A 27999-nucleotide genomic window follows, 5' to 3' on the forward strand; every position below is an offset into this window, starting at 1 on the left:
GCTCCTCTCCTCGCCGACAGACAGGAGACTGCAGATGCTGGAATCCGCAGCAAGTCACGAAAAGCTTATGGAACTCAGCGGGTCAGAGAGCATCTGGGGAGGGAAACGGACAGCCCGCGGCCACGGCCGAGACGCTTCACATGCATGCCGACTGTCTGTCTGTCGCCGTCTCTCGCTCTCTCCCTGTCCGACAATGACTAACCCGCTACGCCCTTTCTCCCCACCCGGCCATGGCTGCCGGGGGAAGAGAGGGAGAGACGGATTCCCGACTGCGCCTGCGCACCGCCCGCTAGCCCCCCCACCCCTCCGGATGGTTTTTTTTCATTCCTCCCGAGGTACTGTAAATGAGGGGAAGGGTTTAAACGCCGGAACGGTTTCCGGGAGTGACGTGTGCAGGTCGGGGATTTTGGGGTGAGTTAATGAGTGAGGGAGGCTCTGGCAATGGAGGGGAGGGAAAGATAAAAAAGGAAACTGGGTGAGGAGAATTGTCGGTTGGCGTATGCCTAGGCTGGGAGTGGAGGTGTGTATGGGGCCGCTGGGGCGGACGTTCCCAATGGTGGATGGGGTCGGGGGTGTGGCAAGGCTGGTGAGTATGCCCTGGGGTGGTAAGACACGGGGCTTCTGTTGTGATGGGCTGAGATCGGACTTTGGGGAAGTGGCGGGGGGGCGGGATGGTCTCTGGGGTAGGGAACGGTGGGATTGGGGCTGGGGAGCAATGAGGGTGTTAGGCATGGGCGTTTGTTGGGACAATGGAGGGAGGATGTGGGACTGAGGCCGTGATTTGGTGCCGGGAGGGAGAATGATTGTAAACACAAAATAATTTGCAGATGCTGGGATCAAAGCAACAACTTACAGTACGCTGGATGAACTCAGCAGGTCGAGAATGATTGACCAAGGAAGGAAATTGTGACATGGGGCTGGAAGGGGAGTACGTGGATCCTGTGTGTGAAGGACACAGAATTAGAACACTTAGAAACATAGAAAACCTACAGCACAGGCCCTTCAGCCCACAATGCTGTGCTGAACATGTACCTACTTTAGAAATTACCTAGGGTTACCTGTAGCCCTCTATTTTTATAATCTCCATGTACCTATCCAGGAGTCTCTTATCATATCCGCCTCCACCACCGTTGCCAGTGGACCATTCCACGCACTTTCCACTCTCTGCGTAAAAAAAAAGTAGTAACAACTTACCCCTGACAGCTCCTCTGTACCTACTTCCAAGCAGCTTAAAACTGTGCCCTCTTGTGTTAGCCATTTCAGCCCTGGGGGAAAAAGCCTCTGACTATCCACACAATCAATGCCTCTCATCATCTTATTTCTCAAAGAATGACAAGCAACCAGCTGAAGAGCATAGAGTTATTCTTTGCAACGTTCTAGCTGGATAGAAGCAGGTTTTGTTGTAACTTTTAGCTGGGATTTGGACTTCTAAGGAATGGGCAATATCACAGAGGGAGTGAATCAAATCCTTGAGGATGCTGTTACAGATACAGTAAGCTGAATGTGTGTCTTGTTATGTTGAATTGTGCTAGGATTGGCATGGACTTGATTGCCTCAGTTACTGGGGTGGGGGGAGGAGGAGACTGGGCAGGTGACATCTTTATTTGTTGGAATATAGAAGACTGAAGGGCAGACCTTACAGGGGTACCAAAATCATGAGGGCCGTAGTTGGATGATAGCACATAGTTTCTTTTCCCGGGGAAAAATAAGCTCAAAACTAGACAGCAGAGGTTAAGATGAGAGGGGAAAGATGTAAATGGGACCTCGAGCAAATTCATGCAGAAAGTGGTGTGTGTATGTGTGTAAGGAGATGTTGGAGGAAATTGTTGAGGTAGATACAATGACACCTGTCTGGATGGCAGAGATTTAGAGCAGGGGTTCCCAACCTAGGGTCCACAGACCCCTCTGTTAATGGTATCGGTCCAGGGCATATAATGGTTGGGAGCCCCTAGGATAGAGGAATCTGGGCCAAATGTGGTAAGTGGGACCAACTTAGCTGCAGCTTTCAGTTGGCATGGGCCAGCTGAACTGAAGGGCCTGTATCTGTGCTGTTTGACGATGACTGGCTGTATTTTAAAAGAAAAAAATGCTGTATTCATTGGGGGGGGGTGAGGCTGAAATTAAAACCATTAGATTGTAAGACACAGGAGCAGAATTGAGCCATTTGGCCCATCAAGTCTCGCAGTGTGAAAAGGGAGTGACTGGTGGGGAGTTATTTGTGTCCAACCCTCGCCTGGGTTGATCATTCCGCCACAGAAGAACAGTCCTCTCATGGCTGATTTATTATCCCTCTTCTGCCTTCTCCCTGTAACCTTTGACGCACTTACTAATCAACAACCTATCAACCTCTGCCTTAAATATGACTTGGCCTCCACAGCTGTCTGTGGCTATGAATTCCACAGATTTGCTACCCTCTGCCTAAAGAACATCCTCCTCATCTTTGCAGGACTGCCTTAAGGACTCCAGCTCTGGATTTTTCCTCAGGGTTTACTCCCGGAGCCTTCCTCATGAGTGGGTATAGCTATGTCAGTGGAGATCAGAGTTTTCTTTCTCCTAGATGAGCTGCCAGCCACAGCTGATGAGCCCAATCTGCCCGAAGCAACTGGCTTTAAGGTGCCAGTAACCCATCTTTGCCCCTTCTCCTGTCATTAGAAACAGTTCCGCTGAGCTTAATAGTTAAGCCACGTGTGATGGCCAGGAGTTGGACTTAATTTTCAGAGGCTATTTGAGTCCCACACCATTGGGAGCATTTAATAGGTATTGGGAGCTTATCCCCACTACCACACCCAGTTATGACAACCTTGAGGAACTGATGAAATAAGAAAGATTCAAAATAAGCTGGCCCTATTGCAATGGCATGATTTAACTGGCATTCCGTAAGTCAGTGCTGGTATGACGACTGTTGCAATGTGTGAGTTGAAATAGTGATTTTAAAAAAGCATCTAATGATGGAAGACTGTGAAGAAAACCACCATTGTCTGTAAGGAGTTTGTACGTTCTCCTGACCCCATGGGTTTCCTGTGGGTGCTCCTGCTTCCTCCCACGGTCCAAAGTGTACTGGTTGTAAGGTTAATTGGTCATTGTAAATTGTCCCATGATTAGGCTGGAGTTAAAATAGGATGGTTGCAGGAAGGGCCTACTTTTCACTATATTACAATAAATATGTAAAAGGACATATGCGGGCAAGTGTGAGGTTTTGCACTTCAGTAGGACCAACTAGGTCTTACACAGTGAACAATAGGGCACTGAGGAGTGTAGTAGAACAAAGGGATCTGGGAATACAGGTCCATAATTTGTTGAAAGTGGCGTCACAGGTATATAGGGTCATAAAGAAAGCTTTTGGCACACTGGCCTTCATAAATCAATGTATTGAGTACAGGAAATAGAATGTTGTTGCTTTGACCCTAGCATCTGCAGGGTATTTTGTGTTTCTTATGAATGTTAATGTCTCTAATAGGCTTAAGATCACTAAAGCTGCTGCTTAGACCATTATTTAATTATATTGCTAGTTTTAGTTTTTCGTCTTTACAGGATTGTTTGTCTCGGCTAGCTTCTTAAAGAAAATGTTGAAGTACTCTTTTCAACTTTGGAACTTTGTTACTTGGAGTGCAGGTTCATCTCTGAGATGTTATATACACACACGCGTACAGTGTCAACCCTCGTGTTTAGTCTCTGAGATGTTTTGGTTTGTTTTCTAGTAACCACTACAGAGTTACTTGATGTATACAAAGCAGTTTATTCAATTTCAGACTCCTTTCATGTTTAGAGAGAGATTTGCAAAATGATCCCTTAGATAATATAGTTGTTCTCTGAAGAAAAATAAATCATAGGAAAAGCCCTTCCTGCCATTGAACAAACTACAAGGAGTGTTGACACAGAAAGCCTTAGAAGGGACCCCCCACCATCCAAGCCATGCTCTCTTCTTGCTGCTGCCATCAGGCAGGAGGTTCAGGAGCCTCAGTTCCCATGTTACCAAATTTAACCATCAGGCTCCTTAACCAGAGTGGATAATTTCACTCACCTCAACACTGAACTGCTTCCACAACCTACAGACTCGCTTTCAATGACTCCACAACTCATGTTCTTGGTTTTATTTACTTGTATTTGCACAGTTTGTCTTTTGCATATTGTTGGTCTTTTTGTGTAGTTTTTCCACAAATTCAATTGTATTTCTTTGTTCTACCTGCAAGAAAATGAATCTCAGGGTAGTATATGTACTTTAATAATTGACTTTGAGTGTACAGACAAGAGATGGCAGGCATGGTTGTTCCCTGTGAAGATCGGCTGCAGAGGTTTCCCAGCCAAATCAGCATGGCGGTTGTTGTCAGATCTGGGCCTGGACGAAAGGAGCAAAAAACAAGCAGCTCGTAGGATGGGGGAAGAGGCAGAACGAGCCTCCTGTTGGATTTGGAGTAGGCGAGAGGAGGGAAGCTGGAAGCCAGGAGCAGATGGGCAGTGATTTGGCCACCACTGCCGGCCCACCAGCTGGAGAGTGTCGTGGTTAAAGGTCGAAACACTCGGTGAAGGTTGGGAACCACTTGATGACATCTGCTCCTGGCTGAAGAATGCACCCTAACAGGTGTTTGTAACAAGAACTTTGAGATAAGTTTGGTAAGAATTATCTATATCAGCAAGGATGATTGAGATCTCTGTGAAACTGTAAGCTTGCCAGGGTGGATGCTGAGAGCCTGTTTGAAAATCTGGAGCTATAAGTACTAAATTTCAGTGGCACTTGGGATTTTTCTCCCAAAGGCTTTGAATCTTTGGAATTTTCTATCTTAGGGCTGTGGGTGTTTAATCTTTGAATATATTCTAGGGTGATCATCTTGGGTACCATTTTGACCTTTAGGGTGCATATTCCTATCATAGTTTCCTTACCAACTGCCTTCATGGAGTTGCCTTTGAAGACTTTTAACAAGTTCTGAAGTTTACATGACTGGCAGACTGACTATTAGTGGAGTTGTTCCTGTGACCGTGGTGACCTTGGGTGCTATCTGATAATTGTTCTGTCTCAGCCTGGCACCACGTTTTATTCTTTCTCCTTAGGCGTGCCAGCAGTGCAGACATGAAGTTATACAGCCTGAGTGTATTGTACAAAGGCGCCACAAAGGTTAACCTTCTCAAAGCTGCATATGATGTCTCGTCCTTCAGCTTTTTCCAGCGATCCAGGTACGAGGGGTTTCAGTCAAATGCTTCTATCTAAGGCTGGGAAGTGGGAGATTAATTAAACCAGGGGTCCAAGGACCCCTTGCTTAATGCTTCACGGGATTAAAAATACGTTTGGGAACCCAGCTGCTCTCTCTGTCTTTTGACTTCATTGTCAATTAATCTGAGTGAACTTTTAAATAGTAAAATTGGAAAGCTAATGTCTCAGTTTAAAAACAATAGCCACTAGTGATGGGTGAGTTCCTACACTAAGCACACTGCTTTGCACAAGTGAATATTAATTAGAAGGAATATGAGGTGTTAAATCTGTGTATTTTCTGATCCTTGGAATTCTTCAGGGAGTCAGGAACGATGAGCGGTCTTAATTCAAATGATCGTTTATTTTATTGAATTGACTTTATTTTTTGTATCCTTCACATATCTTTATGTTATGTCTCCATCTAAATGTGCCATGTGCAATCATAGTGATTTATAATAAATAGAACAGTCAATATAATATAGAGTACACTCAAATCAGCGTGAGTTCATCAGTCTGATGGCCTGGTGGAAGAAGCTGTCCCGGAGCCTGTTGGTCCTGGCTTTTATGCTGCAGTACCGCTTCCTGAAGGTAGCAGCTGGAATAGATTGTGGTTGGGATGACTTGGGTCCCCAATGATCCTACGGGCCCTTTTTACACACCTGTCCTTGTAAATGTCCTGAATCATGGGAGGTTCCCAACTACAGATGTACTGGGCTGTCCGCACCACTCTCTGCAGAGACCTGTGATTGAGGGAGGTACAGTTCCCATACCAGGCAGTGATGCAGCCAGTCAGGATGCTCTCAGTTGTGCCCCTGTAGAAAGTTCTTAGGATTTGGGGGCCCACACCAAACTACTTCAACCGCCTAAGGTGAAAGAGACGCTGTTGTGCCTTTTTCACCACACAAACATACAAATACTAAGCAAATTAAATAAAGAGCTGAGAAGGAGGCTAAGAGAGGAGTGAACGACAAAGGATGCAAAGACAGAAGAAAAAAGATGGGATCTCTGCAAAATCCATCACCTTTACAGAAAAGATGAGGAAAATTCCTCAGATAGGAGTAAACTAGTTAATAGGGTACATAATTAAAACAATGACATAATGTGGGTAATGTGCTATACTTAGCCAATGAAAAATGAGAAAGATGATGAGCCTTTAGTTTAGCTGCTCTACATCCTTCTGCCAGTGAGTGGGGATGAGCCACCATGCACTGAAAAATACATAAGTTTGTTTAAAAAGTACAAATCTTATAAAAAGTATTATTTTAAAAAAACAGTAGTTTCCAGCAGTGGGCATATTTCAGTATTTGGGCTTGGTCAAGGAGTTGACGATAGATTTTCCAAAAAGGCCATCGCTGCTTTTTCTGTATAGCTGATGATAGGTTTTCCAAAAGGGCCATCATGGCTTTTTCTCCACAGCATGTTGACATCCTTCAGAAATGCATTGTGGACATGCAAGTCCAGCTGCTGGTCTGAGAAATGTATTGTTGAATATCATGAAAATAATTTGGGACAATGATGGTTTTAACCCTACAACATTTCCATGTGGGTCCTTCATATTTTTGTAAAATATTGCTCCTGGTGGACTGGAAGGTTGTATACAGAGCAACACACACAAAATGCTGGAGGAACTCAGCAGATCAGGCAGCATCTATGGAGAGGAATAAACAGCCAAGGTTTTGGGCTGAGACTTTTTGTGTGATGTTACTACTCAGTAACTGAAAGTGTCACTTTAACCTATTAAGAGAGGAAATGCGTGTAAAATATTAGTGGAGATATCCATGTGATTTCAACTGTTTTTGACGACTATACATCTGACTGAATTTGTAGATTATTCCTTTAGTAACGGGTGTAAAATTATTCTGGATGGCAACATTTTCCTGTGCAAGAAGTGACAGAACAATGCAGGACCTTGACTCGAATCTTATAATTTCACCTTCCAGTAAAAAAAAAACCTCCTCCTCCATTCCCACTCTGGCCCCTTACCTCATCTCACTTGCCTATCACCTCCCCTGGATCCTCTCCTCCTTCCCTTTCTCCTATGGTCCACTCTCCTCTATCAGTCTCCTTCCTCTCTAGCCCTTTACCTTTCCCAGCCACCTGGCTTCACCTGTTACCTTCCAGCTGTCCTCCTTCCCTTCCCTCCACCTTTTTATTCTGTCATCTTCCTTCTTTCCTTTCCAGTCTCGAACTTTCTCAACTTGAAATGTCAACCGTTTATTCATTTCCACAGATGCTGCCTAACCTGCTGAGTTCCTCCAGCATCTTGTATGTGCTGCTTTGGATTTCCAGAATCTGCAGAATTTCTGATGTTTAATTGCTAGTTGTCTTTGTCACCTTCCTATGACAGGTGTCTTAATGCTGCATTAACTTTCTTTGTTCATGCACTGTCTTGTGAAATCAGGTTCTCTTCTTGTACAAAGGTGTTGTTGGATTATAATTTCTGTTTGTTACCCCTAGTGTCCAGGAGTTCATGACATTCACAAGTCAACTAATTGTGGAGCGGTCGCAGAAAGGAAACCGGGCTGCAGTGAAGGAGCAAGGTAAGGAGCAGCACACTGGTACATTCAGTTTGTACAATAACCATTAATTACTAAATTCAAGTGTAACCCTCATTGGGGACTTGTATATAAATCTGACTCATTATCTAACTCTGCTGACACTCGTGACTCAGCAGTGAGGAAGCCACCTTTCATAAGCAACACGCGTCTAGGGTGGGTATGACTTGGGTTCAACCAAACGGGAAAGTTGGAATGTCCCAGGGAGGGACGTGAATGTTGCGTAAATACTGCCCCATGCAAAATTATTGTTCACCAGAAAAATAACATTGTACACTGGCATAAAATTACAAAGGAAATATATTTGTTAGTATTTTAACTTTAACAAACAGTTAACAGAAAAAGAAAATTAAAGATAAAAGGGCCCATTACAGTTAAACCAGTCCAAATGTGCACATAAACATTGGAGCTCGTTTCTGGTGCTTTGCTTTGATTATTCATGTGCTGGTCCCACATTCTGCAGAGGGACACCAGCCATAGTTCGAACTTCTCGCAGACCATTTCAAGTGAACTGGCTAACTCCGGAGTATTGGCACTTCCTCCTCTGAACCATTTTCCTGCACAAAGCACTTCTTACAAAGGAGTCTCCCCTTCAGGTGGAATCCTCCAAACATCTTCCCTTGTGCTCTTCTTTGCACTTGCTCAAAAAATACCCCAAAATAGACTACTGTCCTTCAAAAATTTGATACTGCCCAGTTCTCTCAAATGTTCTATAGTAAATGTTCCTTGTCTTCAGCTGAAGCCAAAACAATAGTCCCTGAAGCTTACTAACAGGACACACGGTGTTTGCAGAAACTGCTTAAATAAAAATTCTTCCCAGCATAGCAGTAGAAATCTTAACCAGGGTATTACACAGGTGTTTACCTCTGAACCTTTACCAGTCATCTACACTTGTGTCTGACTTTCTGTTACCACTGCAATTAATGGTCGACTGCAAGAGCACACTTTCTTATGGTGCGGTGAATGTGTCGTTAGTGTCCAATTTTTGAGCTGAAACAAGTGAAACTACATTGCGCTTGATTGGGAACGGGACAACAGTGATGTTGCTTGTTCTGTCTGTCCTGACCTGTCTGTAGCCTGTCATGTGCTCTCTCTCAGCACCTTCCTTGTGTTAAGCTTGTTGGGTCACAAGGGTTTGTTTTCGTGCTGTATGACTGTAACACCAGTGAGTAAGAATCAGCCGTTGTAAAGGTTTGTATGGCCACCATGGATAGATATGGTATCATATCTACCTACTTCACTTCAGTCTCTCCTGAAGGAAGGCCTCTGCATTCAAATGGTCTCTCTCTCCCTTGGTGCTGTTGGAGGATGATACCGAAATTCTGTGTCTGTGATTTATGGATTGGACTGTAGTTCTCTTAGATTCTTTCAGTTTTATGCTTTTATATTCTGTGTTTTTGCTAGTTCTTTGTGTTGTTTGTACAATTTGTTTGTTTTTTTGTGCGGGGAGAGGTTTGGGATTTGATTTTCTTGTTGCTGTATACGTGATTTGGGTTTTATTTGTGTTTGGGAGGGAGTTGATATTTTTCTTTGAATGGTTGCCATGGTTTTCTTTGTTCCGTGGCTGTCTGGAGAAGATGAATCTCAGAGTTGTATACTGCATACATAGTTTGATAATAAATGTACCTAGAAACCCGTACAAATGCTGTTGCTTACTCACTGGTGTTAAGAGTCATACAGGATGGAAAGAAGCCCTTTGTCCCAGCTGGTCCATGTTCTCCAAGGACTTAACACCTTCTCCAAACATCTATTATTCTTCATCCATGTGCTGCCACTCGGTAAAGCCACCAAAAGCATGGCAGAACATTCCTTTTCTATATGGAGACTGAAAAAGAAATGTCTGTGGAGGTGGAGTATGTAGTTGAAATTCCTAACAAATACTGTAAAGGTTGTCCTTGAAAAAGATGGGGGGCACTGGTGATGTTGTGGTTAAGGAGGATGAGCAAGAATTGTTGGATAGATAAATATAATAAGAGGAAGTTTAGTATGCAGCTTATTTTTATTTATTTAGAGATCTGTGGAATAGGCCCTTCCAACCCAGCGATCCACACTGCCCAGCGATCCACCTATTTAAAGCTAGCCTAATCACAGCACAGTTCACAATGACCAATTAACCTACTGACCAGTACAATTTTGGACTGTGGGAGGAAATTGGAAAGCCTGAAGGAAACCTACATGGGCATGGGAGAACGTGCTAACGCCTTACAGATGTCGCTGGAATTGAACTCCTAACTGCAATGCCCCAAGGTGAAATATCATTGCACTAACACTGCGCTATGGCGGGGCCCTAGGCCTGCATAAACTCTATACCATATTATGTGAAGTTGCAGAGGATCTTCCTGTCACTTTTCATTCCCCAAAGTCAAAGGATTGAATAAGAATAACCGCTGTCACTGAATTGGATTGTATGTTGTTGTACCGACCATGTTTTCATTTCTGCCAATTCTCCTTGTTCTTCACAGACTACTTGTGTCATGTCTACATTCGCAATGATTCACTGGCAGGGGTGGTTATTGCAGACAGCGAATATCCATCAAGAGTTTGCTTCACACTACTCGATAAGGTTTGGTCCACTATCTGCTTTTAAGTGTTGTCCAGAAACAGTGGATTTGGGTTCTGGAGTTCGTTTCCTCACATTTCAGAATCAGGTTTATTATCGCAGCTATGTCATGAAATATCATTTTGTGGCGGCAGTACAGTGAAATACTTGTATAGTACTCCAAGTAAGAACAAGAAGTATAAAATAAATAAGTAGTTCAAAAGGGCAATCAAATAGTAAGGGAGCGTTCATGGATCCACCATTGAACACGTGTACAAAGAGCACTACCACAAGAAAGCAACATCCATCAAGGACCCCCACCATCGAGACTATGCTCTCTTATTGCTGCTACCATCGGACAGGAGGTACAGGAGCCTTGAGTCTCATGCCACCAAGTTCAAGAACAGTAATTACCCCATGACCATCAGGTCCCACACCACCAGGTTTAGGAACAGTTATTACCCCTCAACCATCAGGTCCCACACCACCATGTTCAGGAACAGTTATTACCCCTCAACCATCAGGTCCCACACCACCAGGTTCAGGAACAGTTATTACCCCTCAACCATCAGGTCCCACATCACCAGGTTCAGGAACAGTTATTACCCTACAACCATCAGGTCCCACACCACCAGATTCAGGAACAGTTATTACCCTACAACCATCAGGTCCCACACAACCAGGTTCAGGAACAGTTATTACCCTACAACCATCAGGTCCCACACCACCAGGTTCAGGAACAGTTATTACCCCTCAACCATCAGGTCCCACACCACCAGGTTTAGGAACAGTTATTACCCCTCAACCATCAGGTCCCACACCACCATGTTCAGGAACAGTTATTACCCCTCAACCATCAGGTCCCACACCACCAGGTTCAGGAACAGTTATTACCCCTCAACCATCAGGTCCCACATCACCAGGTTCAGGAACAGTTATTACCCCAACCATCAGGTCCCACACCACCAGATTCAGGAACAGTTATTACCCCTCAACCATCAGGTCCCACACAACCAGGTTCAGGAACAGTTATTACCCTACAACCATCAGGTCCCACACAACCAGGTTCAGGAACAGTTATTACCCTACAACCATCAGGTCCCACACCACCAGGTTCAGGAACAGTTATTACCCCTCAACCATCAGGTCCCACACCACCAGGTTCAGGAACAGTTATTACCCCTCAACCATCAGATCCCACACCACCAGGGTCAGGAACAGTTATTACCCTAAACCATCAGGTCCCACACCACCAGGTTCAGGAACAGTTATTACCCCTCAACCATCAGGCTCCCAAACCAACATGCACAACTTCACTCACCCCAATTCTCAACTGATTCCACAACCTACAGACTCTGTCTGAAATACTCTACTACTCATGTTCTCAATATTATTTCTTTTGTATTGATTGCTTGTACTATTTGTCCTTTGCAAATTGGTTTGTCAATCTTTTCATAAATTCTATTGTACTATATCTTACTGTGAATGCCTGCAAGAAAATGAATCTTGATGTAGTATATGGTAACATACACTCAGTGGCCAAGTTGTTAGATACACCCCTTCGTTAATTGGCGGGTTAGATATTTGTATTATGTGGCAGCAACTCAGTGTATAAAAACATGCAGAAATAGTCAAGGCGTTCAGTTGTTCAGATCAAACATCAGAAAAGAAATGTGATCGAAGTGACTTTGATTGTGGAATGATTGTTGGTGCCAGATGGGGTGGTTTGAGTATCTTAAACTGCTGACCTGCGGTTTTCATACATGACAGTGTCTGGGGTTTACAGAGAATGATGGAAAAAACATCCAGTGAGCAGCAGTTCTGTGGGTCAAAACGCCTTGCTAATGAGAGAGGTCAGAGGAGAATGGTCAGACTGGTTCAAGCTGACAGGAAGGTGACAGTAACTCAAATAACCACGCATTATTAACAGTGGTGTGTAGAAGAGCTTCTCTGAACACAATACATCGAACATTGAAGTGGATGAATTATAGCAGTGGAAGACCTCAACCTTTGCCCAGTGGCCACTTTATGCACAGTTGGTACTTAATAGACCATAAGATATAGGAGCAGAATAACACCATTTGGCCTATCAAGTCTGCTCCACCATTTCATCATTGCTGATCCATTTCCCTTTCAGCTCCAGTCGCCCGCCTTTTCCCCGATAAGGTCAAAAAGTGGCTACTGAGTGTGTATGTACTTTGATAGTAAATTAACTTTGAACTATGAGTGCAGAAAGTTCACACTAAGCTGAATGGCTTTTTCTTGTCTGGTGCAAATGCTTTTCAATTGCACAGATCGTCTCTAAATTCCACTGAAATAACCGTACAACCCAACACGTAGAGCAGCTGCTTGACGGTGGACCTGGCTTTGTTCCAGACCTCCAGTGCTATCAGTGTGGAGTTTGCACGCTCTCCCTGAGATGGCATAAACTTCCCTTGTGTTTCAGGTGGTGAATCTGTGGAATTCATTCCCATGGATGACAATGGAGGCCAGGTCAGTGGGTATATGGATCAGCCACAGTGAAATGGCAGAGCAGGCTCAGTGGGCCAGATGCCTGATTCTGCTCCCGTATCTTATGGTCTTGCATTTAAAGCCATGATTAATTTGAAAGGGGGGAGGTGGGAGAATAGGCCTGAGAGGGAAAACAAGCTAGCCGTGATAGAATGGTGAAGCAGACTCAAAGGGCTGAATGGCCCGATTCTGCTCCTCTGTCTTGTGGTCTTGTATGTCCTTCCTCATCCCAACAGTTTGGGGTTAATTGCCCATTTGAGGGAAGTTGGATGAGAATATGGTGGGGGGTGGTACGAGCCAGTTTTGGTAGGGTTAATGTAACGATGGGTGCTTGATTATTGGAGTGGGCTGAAGGGCCTGTCTCTCTGTCTCTCTGTCTCTCTGTCTCTCTGTCTCTCTGTCTCTCTGTCTCTCTGTCTCTCTGTCTCCCCCTGTCTCACAGTCTTCTGATGTTCTCTTTGTGTTTAGGTACTAGATGACTTCTCCAAGCAGGTGGACAGTATAGACTGGCCGTCAGGAAATCCAAACACTATTCACTACACAGGACTGGATGCTCAGCTGGCTCGCTATCAGGTACTGTACCAGCCAAGAGTTGATCTTTGTTTCTACACAACTGCATTTCATTGCAGGGAGGGTCAGAGGTGACCCTATCCCTCCGCTTCCTGGCTTCTTCCCTCTTCCTTTCCAGTCTTGAAGAAGGGTCTCGGCCTGAAGCATTAACTGTTTATTCATTTCCATCGATGCTGTTTGACCTGCTGAGTTTCTCCCAGCATCTTGTGTACGTCTTTATGAAAGAACTGCCCTATTTGATTTGCTCCCCTGCCTGTTTCCCATAGTCCTTGGTACCTTTTCCTTTAAGAATTATTATTTATTCACATACATTGTTTTGTAAAGAGAGTATTGCAGGGAAACTCAGAGTTAGGTTTATTATCAAAGATAAAGATTAGTTTTATTCATCACATGTACATCGAGACGTACAGTGAAATGCGTCATATCAAATCGAATCAAGGATACAAACTCCTTATAGTGGTGAAATTAAACGTCAGTCACTGCCACTGTAATAAAACATACTTGCTGCTGTTATCAAACCGCTTGTGTGTTTACTTTCAGTGATTAGTGGACAATACACCATCAACATTTTCCAACCTTTTAAACATCTTTTAAATAATACTTTGCTTTTAGACCATAGCATATAGAAACAGGTTTAGGCCATTTGGCCCATCGAGTCTACGTCACCATTATATCATGACTGATCCAATTTTCCTCTCGGCCCCAATGTCCTGCCTTCTCCCCATATCCCTTCATACCCTGATCAATCAAGAATCTATCAACCTCTGCCTTAAAGATACATATAAAGACTTGGCCTGAGCAGCTGCCTGTGGCAAAAAATTCCACTCTGGCCATTCTCTGGCTAAAGTAATTCCCCCTCATCTCCATTCTAAAAGGACTCCCCTATATTCTGAGGCAGTGTCCTCTTGATTTTGCTGTCCCACGATAGGAAACATTCTCTCCACAGCCACTCTATCAAGGCTTTTCACCGTTTAGTAGGTTTCACCCCTCACTCTTCCGACGCCGTTCATATGACAAAACCATTCAATCCTTAATCATTTTTGTGAGCCTTCTTTGAACCCCCTCCAGTTTCAGCACATTCTTTCTAAGATAAGGGGCCCAAACCTCACAGTACTCAGTAAGGCCTTACCAGTGCTTTATAAAATTTCCACATTACATCCTTGCTTCTATGTTTTAGTCCTCTTGAAATGAATGCGGACATTGCATTTGCCTTCCTCACAGACTCGACCTGCAAATTAATCTTTATGGAATCCTGCACAAGGGCTCCAAGTCCCTTCGTGTCTCAGTTCTTCTACCAAAGGGCATGACCATACACTTCCTGACACTGTATTCTATCTTCCGTTTCTTTACCCATTCTCCTAGTCTGTCTTTCTGTAGCCTCTCTGATTCTTCAAAACTACCTGCCCCTCCACCTATCTTCATATCATCTGCAAACTTTGCAACAAAGCCATCAGTTCCACTACCCATCTCATTGACAAATAATGTTAAATGAGTACCACCAGTCACTGGCAGCCAGTTAGGAAAGGTTTCCTTTATTCCCAAGTCAGAAAAAGCTCCCTTTATTTCCCACTGGTTGTCCTACTCCTAGATTTTTTAAAGTCTTCAAATAGTTTTGCTTATTAAAGTATCTATAGCTGTGACTGTAGACATCAAGCGGATTATCATGACCTTGAGCAAGACAGGAAAGAATGGTCACCATTTCTGTTCAGTGCAGTGAGGTGATGATAGAAAGAAAAGCGAAGAAGAAAATCCATTGTTACACCAACATAATGAAAGAGCAACCCTATTAGAATTGCAAGCCTGCCTTTTTTCCTTAGTCCCTGGTTCATTTTCCCTTTTTTTTTTGGGATCATTATTTATCAAAATACTTTGCAATATTTTTCACCTGGAATTTTGGAGAGTGCATCACAGGTGAAAGTTTGTGTCAAATTAATTCACTCCTCTTGCGTGTAGTTCTTCAGACAATGGTTGCCCTACAACCATCAGGCTCCTGAACCAGCTTGGATAACCTCACTCACCTCAATGCTAAATTGACTCCAGAAGCCTGAAGGCACACACTCAGCGAGTCAGGAACTGCTTCTTTCCCTCTGCCATCCGATTCCTAAATGGACATTGAACCCATGAACACTACCGCACTTTTTAAAATCAATATTATATCTGCTTTTTGCAAGATTTTTAATCTATTCAATATGTGTGTACTGTAATTGCTTTACTTTATTATTTTTTTCTTTTATATTGTGTATTGCATTGATCAGCTGCTGCTAAGTTAACAAATTTCATGACATGCCAGTGATAATAAACTGAAAACTATAGATTCACTTTCAAGGATTATGCAGCTCGTATTCTCAGTACAGGTTGAGTACCTCATCTGAAAGACCAAAATCCAAAAAAAAATTTTGAGTGCAGACATGACATTGCAGTTGGAAAAATCCCACAAGGCGCTGATATGCAGATCTCCAGGCATCACAGACAGTTCTAAGAAGTCACCTCACATATGTAATGAACTGAAGTTAATGAAAAATAGAAAAACACTGCATAAAGTGAATAATGAAGATCTCGATTGTGTATTGAAAGAGTGGATTTGTCAGCGTTGTAGTGAACATGCTGCTTGGTGTGCTGATCATGAAACAAGCAAAGGTCTATCATGTTGAACTGAAGATTGAAAGTAATTGTAAATACTCAGCAGGTTGGTTGAAGAAATTTAAGATACACAGCATTAAATTTTTAAGGATTGTCTCTGCTGATCACAAAGCAACAGCGAAATGCATTGATAAGTTCGCCAAGATCGTTGCTGACTAAAATTTAACGCTAGAACAAGTCTACATTGCTGATTGTTTTTGTACTTTACATAAAACCTTAAAAAAAGTAAGATATAAATACAGTGTATAGTAACCTTTTAATCAAAGCATGGCAGGGTAGTTGGAGATTGAAAGGCTGCAGTTATTGTTATTCAACAGCTGATTCAGGTATTCTCCAGAAGCTGCTGTACTGCTTTTGTTACCCTACACACACATTTTCATTATATTAATGGTATGTAATAATTTTTACTAAGTACATGAACAAGTATAAGATAGACTGCTTTCCAGTAGCACACAGATTCAGAGTCGGAAGTGATTGCAATCACAAGCTGTTTCATTATATATTCCAAAATCCAGAACAGTTCTGGCCCCAAGCATTTCGGATAAGGTATTACTCACAGTATTATATTTTATTATTTGCATGATTTGTCTTTTGCCCATTGGTTGTTTTTGTTTATGGCTTTTCAAAAGTTCTATTGTATTCCCTTATTTTTCTGTGAATACCTGCGAGGAAGTGAATCTCACGGTGGTACATGGTGGCATATATGTACTTTAAATTACATTAAAGTTGCTGTCTCTGTGTTGCACATCCTTGCTCTGGGTTAAGGTGATTTGTCATGTGAGCGTGTGTGTGGAAGTTAACGGACAGTGCGTGGCGGTTAAAATAAACGAATATAGTCACCTGTTTGCCTACTTGGCGGTATAGAGAGGGAGTGAGTAGGGAGCATATTTTTCATTGACTGCACATCTTTGACCCCTTGATCTTGTTTGAATTTGATTCAATTACGCTCATTTTTGTTCTACATGAAGTTGAGTAATTTTTTTGTAATTAAGGATTAAACATACTATTTTGACCTGGAATTCAGTTAGTTGGAAGCACATCAATAAGTGCAGTACTCCCTCAGTTTTACATGCTTCCCTCTAGATCACTATTTCACCCACTATGTTTGCCTGCCTTTCTACAGAACCCTCGAGAAGCCGACGCAATGACTAAAGTACGAGCGGAACTGGATGAGACCAAAGTCATCTTGGTAAGAGTCGGGGTGAATGACTAGTGATGTTTGAACCTGGTTGTACGGTATGGAGCTGGTATCCCCTCTCCTTCCTTGACCCCTTTCGCTGACTACCAGCTGACTGCTTCAATGCCATTTCCCGTCTCTGTCGATCAACCCTACCAGACTGTGCACCCATCGTGCTTGCATTCTACACACTGCTGCTTTTCTCGGTCTAGAGAGTCGCTGACTTTTTGATGAGGTGAGCTGGCACAGACAAGTAGGCCACGTGGCCCCGTCCAGCCTATTCGACCATCCATTCATTGAGATAAGGTGTGGAATAGAACAGGCCCATACAGCACTCTGAGCCACGCTGCCCAGCAATCCCCCGATTTAATCGCGGGACAGTTTACAATGACCAACTAACCTAGCAACCCATAAGCCTTTGGACTGTGGGTGGAAACCAGAGCACCCAGAGAAAACCACGCAATCTCAGGGAGAATGTACAACCTCCTTACAGGCAGCAGCGGGAATTGAACCCAGGTCACTGGTACTGTAAAGTGTTCATACGAACCACTACATTCATTAATTTGAGCTTTGATCAGTTTAACTGCCTAGAAGACTGTAACTGTGCACACCTGCCTGCCAGTGCTCTAAATAATTTTTGCCTCCACTATGCTTTAAAGAGTTTCAGAGACCCACTACCCCAGGGGTTCCCAACATGGGGTCTGTGGACCCCTCTAATGGTAGGGGTTAATGGCATAAAGTTTGGGAACACCTGCTTTATCCTCTAGGAGTCGAGAGTTCTGCCATGTCTAATTTAAATAGGTGATCCCTTTTTAAACAATGGCTTCTAGTTCTAGATTCTTCCTCAAGGGTCAAGGATCAACTTAGTCACCATTTACATTCACATGTATTAGGAATTTGCTGTGTTGGTCAGGGTGTGATATTCAACAGAAAACAACAGTTAACAAATATAAAGAATTGGATAAAAAGTAAATTTGGATATTAAAATACAGATATGGAATAAAATGTGCATGTATTTACAATGTAAATAGCATTATAAAGTGGTTTGGAGTCTTTACAGTACAGTGTTAATTGGAATGGTTGATTCTATTGTATTTTGTTTTACTGAGAATTCTACTGTAAGTTAATCTCAGGAGACATATACATGCTTTGATATAAATTTACTTTGAACTTTGATCAGGTTAACTGCCTAGGGGAAGAAACATTTAAGATGTCAATAGCCTTAGAGTGCTTTCCATAAGGGAGTTTTTGGGAAAGGTAGTGTCCGCAATGATTTTTTTCCTGCCTGATTCCTTGTACTGGTCACATTCAAGTCCTGCGGTGATGGTAGATTCCAGCCAATTACCTGCCCTGCTGACCTGACATTTCACTGTAGTTTTCATGCATTGTGGGGGTGTGCTGCATCAAACCAGACAGTAACGGATGATGTGAAGAGAAAAATATTCTCTCCATATCCACCCTGTTAAGTCCCTTCAGCATCTTTGTGTTTTATTAATCTCTTATGAACTTCAATTGATACTAGCCTGGTCCGTCCAACTTTTCTCAGAGATGGCCCTCCAACTGTAGGCATTAGTCTAGTAAACTCTTCTGAATTTTCTTGAACACATTACCATCCTTCCTGAAATAAGTAGACCAATACTGTGCATTCCAGATGTATAAACTCTTACTTCTGCACTCAATTGCCATTGCAATAATTAAACATTTGTTTTCTGGTCCTGTATAATTTTACAAATGATGTACATGGATACGTGTGTATCACGGAGCAGTACAGTTTCTCACTATTGAAATGGTGCTACGCCTGCCCATTCACCAACTCCCTCGTCTCCATTCAGGGCCCCAAACAGTGCTTGCAGATGAGGCAACACTTCACCTGCGAGTATGCTGGGCTCATTGATTATGCCCAGTGCTCCCAATGCAGCCTCCTTTACGGTAGTGAGACCCATCGTAAATTGGAGGAGGTCCTTCACTCCATCTGCCAAAAGCAGAACTTCCCAGTGGCTAAACATTTTAATTCTGATTCCCGTTCCAGCGTGTCGGTCCCGGCCACCTCTTGTGCCAAGATGAGGCCACCCTCAGGGTGGAGGAGCAACACCTTGTATTCCTTCTGGGTAGCCTCCAACATGATAGCATAAATATTGATTTCTTCTTCCAGTTTAAAAAAGAAACTCCCTATCCCTCCCCTCTTCTATTCCCCATTCTGGCATCTTGCCTCTTCTCTCCTGTCAGATTCCTCTCTCTCCAGCCCTTTACCTTTCCCACCCAATTAGCTTCACCTATCACCTTCTAGCTTGTCCAACTTTCCCCACCCCCCAAACATTTTTATTCTGGCATTTCCCCCTTTCTTTCCAGTCCTGAAGAAGGGTCTTGTCCCAAACCATTCATTTACACAGATTCGACCTGACCCGAATTCCTTCAGCATTTTGTGTGTGTTGCTTTGGATTTCCTGCATCTGCTGACTTTCCCATACTTTTAATATTTTTGATTTTGCATTACCATGGACAGTTTTACATTTTCTGACATTGTGTTCCATTTTCCCAGTCATTTAACCTTTTGTCTTCCATGTGTTACACCTTACCTATAGACTCCTCTAGGATTATAATTTCCTGTTAATCATTCACTCTTGCTCCACAGTCACCATTTAATGAGAGTTATAAAATAGAAACAATGTTCAGATCTGTGAAATTCAGAAAATAATTTTACTTATCTTTCATGAACTGTAAATAATTGCAGGCATGATAGACAGCTACATTTGTACTTAAACACAAGAGATTGTGTAAATGTTGGAATTCCAGACCTGCACACAATGCTGGAGGAACTCAGCACATCTACAATGGCCTGAAGGCTGAGGAGGGAAAAAGGTTCAGCCATGATTAAATGGCGATGCAGACTTGATTGGCCTATTTCTGCTCCCATGTCTTATGGAAACACTAACTGTTTGTTAAAACCATTAGGCATGGGAACAGAATTGGGGCATTCAGTCCAGAGTCTGCGCTACCAGTCAATCATAACTGATTTATTTTCTCTGTCAACCCCATTCTCCCCATAGTGTTTAACACCCTTACTAATCAAGAACCTTTGCTTTAAATATACCCAGTGACTTGGCCTCCACAATCATCTGTGATAATGAATTTCACCCTCTAGCTAAAGAAATGCGTCCTCTTCTCTCTTCTAAAGGGGCATCCATAGTTCCTCCAGCATTTTGTGTGATGCATTTGTACATGGGTGTAGCATAAAGAATTATCACCTGTTGTAAATCTGTTTGGCTTATAACTGTGGTGCTTTGCAGCATAACACAATGGAGTCTCTGCTAGAACGAGGAGAGAAACTAGATGATCTGGTGTCAAAGTCAGAAGTTTTAGGCACACAATCAAAAGCTTTCTACAAAACGGTAAGTTTGTGCTTCTGAGTCAGTGGAATCACAGAATGTCCTATTTCCTTTATTTGCCCTTTTGGTCTCTGGCCCAAAATGTTAATTACAGTGGATTCTGCTTAATTGGGACACATCAGGACACATTTTGGCCCAATTAAGCAGCTGCCCCAATTGACTAAAGTTTCATAGTATAAAAAGACAAATTACTGTTTAGCTGAGTAAAAATTTATCTATTTGAATGAAATTCAGAACAAATTACAATACTACCAATACTACTACAGCTCCTTAAAACTGTATTAGTTCCTAATAGTTATAGATGGAGAAACTGATCCTGTGAATGCTGCTGTGTTCTTTTGACTGTAAATGGACAAAATCAGTGCAGACACCTTCATTGTCTTCAAGCATGAAGTAGTATTGTAATCCAACAATAAATTTCCTGGTATCCTGTGTAGTCACCAGCTCAAGTTCAGATATGTCATCTTCGTAACCTTCCTTGTCTTCATATTTCCCACCTTGGTATTTTTGGTACAATGCTTTCAATGATTGCATCCAACAAATCTTCATTTTCATTATGATCATATTCTTCATAGTTCCTAACTTGAAGTAGTGAAATCATTTAATTTTCACCGTTCACATTAAGCAAGGTGTAATGTCTAACGGCCACTCAAGTGCACATGATTGATGCTAGTTAGAAACGATTTGGCAACAGTTTCATGTTCCAATTAAAGGAACATAGTGTCCCAAATCAACAAAGGGAATCCTGGCTATTTTCTCAATTACTTGAGTTATCCAAAGTAATCTGAAAAGAGTGCAAAAAAGATTTGAGAATGGTGCCAGGTCTTTAGGGGCTGGGTTATCAGAAGGGGTTGGGCTGACTAGGACTTAAAATGTAGGTGATAGAGAGATGCGTCTGAAATCATGAGGGACATGGGTAGGTACAGTCTTTTTTCTAGAGTTGGGGAATCAAGATCTAGAGAGCATAGGTTTAAGGTAAGAAGAGCGTAACTAATATGAACCGAGGGGGAAACCATTCCACACACGGGTATGTAAGTACCAGAGAATGTAGTTGAGGCAGATACAGTAACAGCATTGATTTAAAAGCCCTTTTGACAGGTACGTGGGTAGGAAGGGTTTGAATTATGGGTCATACACAGCTGAATGGGACTAGTTTAAATGGGATCTCGCTCGCCATTGACAAGTTGGGCTGAAGGCCTGCTTCTGTGCTCTGACTGTCCCTGAGATGGGCTAAGTGGTCACCTTTATCTCACATACTCTGATTGTTCTAATGTTGAGTGAGAGGTTGTTGTGGCACAATTCAGTTAGGTTTTCAATCTCCCCCCCCCATGGGCCGATTCGACAAGCTTAACTATGGAATTGGAGCTGTGCCTAACCACACGGTCATAAGTGTAAAGTGAGTAGAGCAGGGAGCTAAGCGGAGAGCCTGTGGGGCACCTGTGCTAACGGTGATTGTAGAAGAGATGCTATTTCTTTCTTCATTTGTTGAGGTACAGTGTGGAGTGTGCCATTCGAGCCACACTGCCCAATTTAAATCCTCACCTAATACAGGACAATTTACAGTGGCCGATTAACCTTCCAACTGGTAGATCTGTGGACTGTGGGAGGAAACCGGAGCACCCAGAGGAAATCCACGCGGTCCCAGGGAGAACGTATAAATTGCTTACAGGCAGCGGTGGGATTTGAACACAGGTCACAGTACTGTAAAGCACTGGTACTAACCACTACGGTACTGTGCTGCCACAATCCGTACAGACCGTCTGCAAGTGAACTCTGAGCTGATTCCACAACTTGCAGAGTCACTTCCTTAATATTTATTTAAATTTTTTTGCACATTGGTTATTAGGCTTTATTTATGTATAGTTTTTCATAAATTCTATTGTATTTATTTTCCTGTAAATGCCTGCAAGAAAATAAATCTCTAGGTAGTAGGTAAATAGTGATGTGTGTACATTGATAATGCATTTATTTGGTAAGAATTGGCATGTCAACAAATACACTCAAAATCTTCTATAGTTGTACAGTGGAGAGCATTCTGACAGGCTGCAGCACTGTCTGGTATGGAGAAGCTGCATATGGAGAGGCTGTAAATCTAGTCAGCCCCATCTTGGGCACTAGTCTACAAAGTACCCAGACATCTTCAGGGAGCGGTGTCTCAGAAAGGCAGCGTCCAATATTAAGGACGTCCAGCACCCAGAGCATGCCCTTTTCTCACTGTTACCATCAGGTAGAAGGTACAGAAGCCTGAAGGCACACACTCAGTGATTCAGGAACAGCTTCTTCACCTTTGCCATCCAATTCCTAAATAGACATTGAAACTTCTTTAATGTACTGTATTTCTATTTTTGCTGGTTTTTAATTATTCAATATATGTTTACTGTAATTGATTTACTTATTATTATTTTATTTTTTTCTCTCTGCTAACTTGTGTATTGCATTGAACTGCTGCTGCTAAGTTAACAAATTTCACGTCACATGCCGGAGATAATAAACCCGATTCTGATATTTTGACTTAGACTCTTGTTTGCCTTTCAAGAAATGGAACTGCTCGTGGTCAGCTTCATCCATGTTTGAGACAGGCCTTGGATGTGTGAAGGTGCTCAGAACGGGCTCAGTGGTTTTCGTGTTTTTTTAAAAAAAACACTTAATTTGTTTTCTCTTCTTCCTTAAGGCTCGGAAACAGAACTCCTGCTGTGAGATCATGTGATCTGCGCACTGGCCCACTCCTCTGCCTTCACTAACATTTGGTTTTTGAGAAATGTCTTCAGCCCGTCTGGCAAATAACGGTCCCATCACGTGGACAACCGCAGAACATCATACTGAGGCTAGCCTGCCGACACCATGGCACACATGGGTTGAAGACGGCTATTTCTTTTGTTTTGGTGTGCAGCTGTGAGTGAGCGCAGCCTCTTCTGGTCCTCCCTAAATCGCCGACGGAGTTGTGATCGTTTCCTGTTGGCTACCGGCGGTTGTCATGGTGATTGCAGCAGCTTTCAGTCTCTGCTTGTGTGATGTCCCTTGTTAAAATGAACTTTGTGAAACTCAATCTGAGTGCTTGTGTGACGCTGGGCATTCTGTATGTTAGTGATGAGCCCACCTGGCAGCATCTGGTGGAGAATTAACTTGGGGACCTCTTTTCCCCTTTGCAAATGTGGCAGTGTGCTTGGTGTACAGTTTCTGGGTGATGGTGTCTTCCATGGTCCACACTGGTGTGCCTTGACATTGCATCCATCACAGCTTAATACTGTCCCTTCCTGTGTTAGACCTGCCTGCCTGTAGATCAGAAACAGGGGTCTTGGTTTTATTATTGTGATTTGTTACCAGCTACTGTCTTTGCTTGTGTTGAGATGATAACAGTTTTGCCCACTAAAGCCATTAGAGCGGGGTTCACGGCCTGGTTTTTTTTTACTGCCATGGACCCCTACCATTAACCGAAGGTCTGTGGACCCCTGGTTGGGAGCCCCTGCACTAGAAGAAAGCCTTAATTTAACCAAACTGGCTTGAACAATTTGCTTTCAATGCATGAGGCAAAATGCAGGAACAAAATAAGGGTCCAGGGTCCTCTCTATTGTGCACTGATCTAGATTGTCCAGTTTTGGCACACGGGAATTGATTTTGACTAAACCAAAGGTTACACTGAGGCGGAGCCCTGGTGGCCAGTGCTGTGGAAGATGTGTGTAACTGTTTGTGTCTTTCTAGTTAATCTTTTAAGTGGTGAGAACTATCTCCACCAGTGAAGCTATTTCATTACTGTATCAGCTATTCTCTTGCCTCAGCAGGTTACTTGCTCCCCCTAGTGAACTACTTTGATCATCTTTTTGGATGAGGTTTGCCCTTTGACAACGCCACTCACAAACCAGCTTTGAAGGTAGGAGTGGCACAGAATGGATTTGAATTCCCTCCACCCTGCTCCCTGGGAATGGCATGCAGCTGATGTCGTGACCTGGACACACTCACCATTAAGGTACCAACCCTAAAGCGAAGCTGCTCATTTTAATTGTCTCCCCGATCCAGCAATCCAAAATCAGTGTGCAAGTGCATTTCTGTACAAATGTCGCCTTGTCTGTGCGTGCACACAACTGTGGCACTGTTCTTGTTTCCGGTCTCTCCTGCTCAAGTGGTGTACACCATTATAGTGAGATTATCTCCACGTGGAGAAGTTTAGCTTTTATGCTTGAGGACGGTTCTCGACAAGCATTCCAATTTCTGTGACGTAGCTTGAAAGCAAGTTTTCATATTGCCTCTAATATAGAAATGGCTTCTGGAAATAATTGGGAAGATGTCTAGCTCAGGTGGTTGATGGGTTGAGTTCTGTGATCTTGGCGATTTATGAGTGTTTTGTCAGCATACGAGGAGACATTGTCAGTGCGCTGTTGAAGTCTCCTCGCATAGTAACAAAACATTTGCAAGCAAATTGCCAGGATTGGAGAATAACTCAACCCAACCGGAAGAGGCTTCTGTTCACTGTACAATACCTCAGTCAAGTTCAAGGAGGGTCTTAATATCAAAAAGCATGTCAGATTCTGTAGTTCAGCTGCACAAGCCGAGTTTCTTAGTGCTTCACTGAATACACTAAATTATTCCATACAAGAGCAAACCTGCTCGAGGCAATACCTATGATTGGTAGCAATGAGCAAGTATGATTCCACAATGTAATGAGTACTTTCCCAGCGATGGAGGACTGCTTTAAAACTGTACTTCAGTGGCTGGATTGGAAATGATGACATTTTGGAAACTATGAAATATACTTCTGGGAACATATTCCATGTACCATTTTAGTATTACTATTTAATACAGCGTCTAATATAGCAACAAGCATCTCGCTTATGATCACCTTGTGAGTTACTAGATGTTTAATTCTCTACCAGGTTCTTCTCTCCCCCCCCCCCCCCCCCCCACACCCCCCAAGAGATACACACAAGAGATTCTGCAGATGCTCTAACACACACAAAAATGCTGGAGGAGCTCAGCAGGGCAGGCAGCATCTATGGATAAACATAACTTTAGTCTTTGTAAAATGACAAATGTTTGTGTATGAATACTGGTGAACTTTAGTGGAAATTGTATTTGAAGTTACTGATTGGGTTCTAATGTGTTGATTACTTACACTGTTGTAATCTTGCCTTTTCCAAGTGTACAAAGTTCACCTTCAAAAAATATTCTATGGATAAATAGTCAATGTTTTGGGCCAAGACCCTTCAGGACTAGAAAGGAAGGGGGAAGAAGCCAGTGTCCTCTCTTATCAGATTCATTCTTCTTTGGCCTTTTAACCTCTTCCGCCCATCTCCACCTACCTTCTGAATTCATCCTTCTGTGCCCACCTGTCTTCCTCCTTACCTGGTCTCATCTATCACCTGTCAGCTTATACTCCTCCCCCCGCTCCCCTTTCTCCTTCCTTTCCAGTCCCGATGAAAGCTTTTGTCCCATAACGTTGCCTGTTTATTCCCCTCCATGGGTGCTGCCTGGCCTGCTCAGTTTCTTCAGCATTTTCTGTATGTCTGTTATCCCCCAACAGATGCTTTGCTTAATTAAGCCAACAGACATCTGTCTTAATTTTCAGCAAATGGCCACGTCATTAGCTGCATGTTTTTAACCAGCTCTTCAAGGCACGATCATTAAGCAGGAATGTGCAGAGGCTCACACAGACTAGTCTCGTCAGAGTCTGTCAGATCCTGGTCCTGCACAAGCTTTTAATCTTGTGTGCTATCAGAAGTTAAAATGCAGCTTTATCAGTTTTCCAGCTTGTTCTGAAATCTGCTTATCATTGGTGCTCTGCGCTTTGCATTACATTGGTGTAATGGTTAACATCTGAAATAGACTTTCATCAGTCTGTGATTTAGAATCTAAGGGTTTAAATTTAACTACATTGTTATCCTGCATTTTATCCTACACTTAAACGTAGGACTATTTTACTCGCATCCATTGTCTGGGCTTCATTTGCTACATTACTTTGTGGTATCGGTACTGAAGTGACCAGTCTGTGCCCAGACAAAGACTCCTTCATGTAGAATAGGGTTGCCACCTTTGATTATTCTTTTGTTTACATGTCTTTTGCAAAGTCCACCATGATCTTGCAAGTCTCCATCTCCATATCTGGCTGTTCTGGCTTTTGCAAACATGTCTGGCAAATGCCTGGAGTCTTTTTCTCGAGTAACACACTCAAAATGCAGCAGGTCAGATATCATCCATGGAGAGAAATAAACATTTGACATCTCAGCCCAACACAGACTTTTAACTCCTCTCCATAGATGCTGACTGACCTGAGTTGCTCCGGCATTTTGTGTGGTGTAACTCTGGATTTCCAGCACCTGCAGAATCTCTTGTGTTCATTGTGTTTTTTTTTCCCCTTCTGCATTGATGTGTCCTTTTGGAATTGTTAGCACTGTGATCCTTGGTCCAACCCGTATCGTGTTCACAAGGCCTGTGTCAACACGTGCTTTTAAATGATGATTGTGGGGTGTTCCTTTCATGGCTGCATCACAAGCAAGAATGAGAACTTTCGATATCCTCTACTGTCATAACTCTGGAATTTATCCAGCTGACACCTTTTGAACCAAACTGTTCTGCTTAGTGACAGGTTGCAACAAGAACAAGTTTCCACTTTTCTCCATTTTCCCACTTGAATAAGGCACAGGCTGACTATCAGGCCAGGGAGCAGACCACCCCAACAATGCTCACTTCCCTAAAATACTTTCTAAGTAGGTGCTGGGTGTAATATTACATCACTGCCTCATGGAAGGAGACGTCAAATAACTTTGTATGTGGCCTTTTTTTTTTTTAAAGAATGTATCATGCTTGAGCTCTCAACGGATCAGTTGGTCCTGGCCATTTTGATTGATTAGTGAAGAGTTTCTTGTGTTTGGTCGCACAAGGGTGATCTTGAACGGAAAGCGATTTGGGCTACCCTTGGAAATGGCATAAGCACTTGCGGGAGTATGGCGGGAGCATGGCCTGTGACGTTAAAACAAATCGTGCGACAGTTGGAACAAACCTGCAGCACTTCTGGTGTGGCTTGCCTCCCACGCTGGTTTCCATAACCACAGAAAGTGTCCATCATCCACAGTCTCATCCCAGTGAATGCTGCCCTGATGACAATGGGTGCATCGGAAAGGGGGCTGTACCATCTGAAAAAGCACTCCATGCAATGTAGCTACTATGAGTGAGGATTAAATACAATTTGTACAAGTATTTTGCTTTTTCTAATCAGTCAAACTGTAAATGTGCTGTAACAAATAACTTTAGTCTTAATTGTAAAATAACAAATGTTTCTGTATGAATACTGGTGATCTTTAATGGAAATTGTATTTGAAGTTACTGGTTTGGTTCTAATGTATTGATTACTTACACTGTTGTAATCTTGCCTTTTCCAAATGTATAAAGTTTACTTTCAAAATAATCATGGTCATTTAGAATGGATGTGTCGTCTGCTTTATAGAG

General features: G+C 42.9%; 1 protein-coding gene across 6 annotated transcripts; it reads left to right on the plus strand.

The window, feature by feature from the left end:
• The first annotated feature begins 332 nt into the window (after positions 1–332).
• Positions 333–27958, plus strand: ykt6 (YKT6 v-SNARE homolog (S. cerevisiae)). 6 transcript variants are annotated; one of them, XR_011886986.1, is made up of 9 exons: positions 490–586; positions 5047–5169; positions 7643–7725; positions 10203–10303; positions 13259–13363; positions 17124–17189; positions 20464–20565; positions 23234–24526; positions 27346–27958. XR_011886986.1 is itself a non-coding variant. In XM_072266733.1 (8 exons), exons 2-8 carry the CDS (start codon positions 5066–5068, stop codon positions 23267–23269), a joined length of 597 nt encoding a protein of 198 aa, XP_072122834.1. In that variant the 5' UTR covers positions 333–411; positions 5047–5065; the 3' UTR covers positions 23270–27958. The 6 variants fall into 6 exon arrangements, 3 of the variants coding, with proteins under 3 accessions (XP_072122834.1, XP_072122833.1, XP_072122832.1); XR_011886988.1 differs by having other exon boundaries at positions 23234–23539; positions 24339–27958; XR_011886987.1 differs by having other exon boundaries at positions 23234–23539; positions 24342–27958.
• The last annotated feature ends 41 nt before the right edge of the window (positions 27959–27999 follow it).

The sequence above is a fragment of the Mobula birostris genome, chromosome 8 (assembly GCF_030028105.1).
Source record: "Mobula birostris isolate sMobBir1 chromosome 8, sMobBir1.hap1, whole genome shotgun sequence".
Classification (NCBI taxonomy): Eukaryota; Metazoa; Chordata; class Chondrichthyes; order Myliobatiformes; family Myliobatidae; genus Mobula; species Mobula birostris.

Bases quoted from the DNA above. Each gene is read 5' to 3' on its own strand.
- ykt6 (XM_072266731.1), top strand. From the start codon at position 561: ATGGGGTCGGGGGTGTGGCAAGGCTG. The intron at 7,726-10,202 runs GTAAGGAGCAGC...TGTTCTTCACAG, and splicing joins GGCTGCAGTGAAGGAGCAAG to ACTACTTGTGTCATGTCTAC. The intron at 20,566-23,233 runs GTAAGTTTGTGC...TTCTTCCTTAAG, and splicing joins CAAAAGCTTTCTACAAAACG to GCTCGGAAACAGAACTCCTG.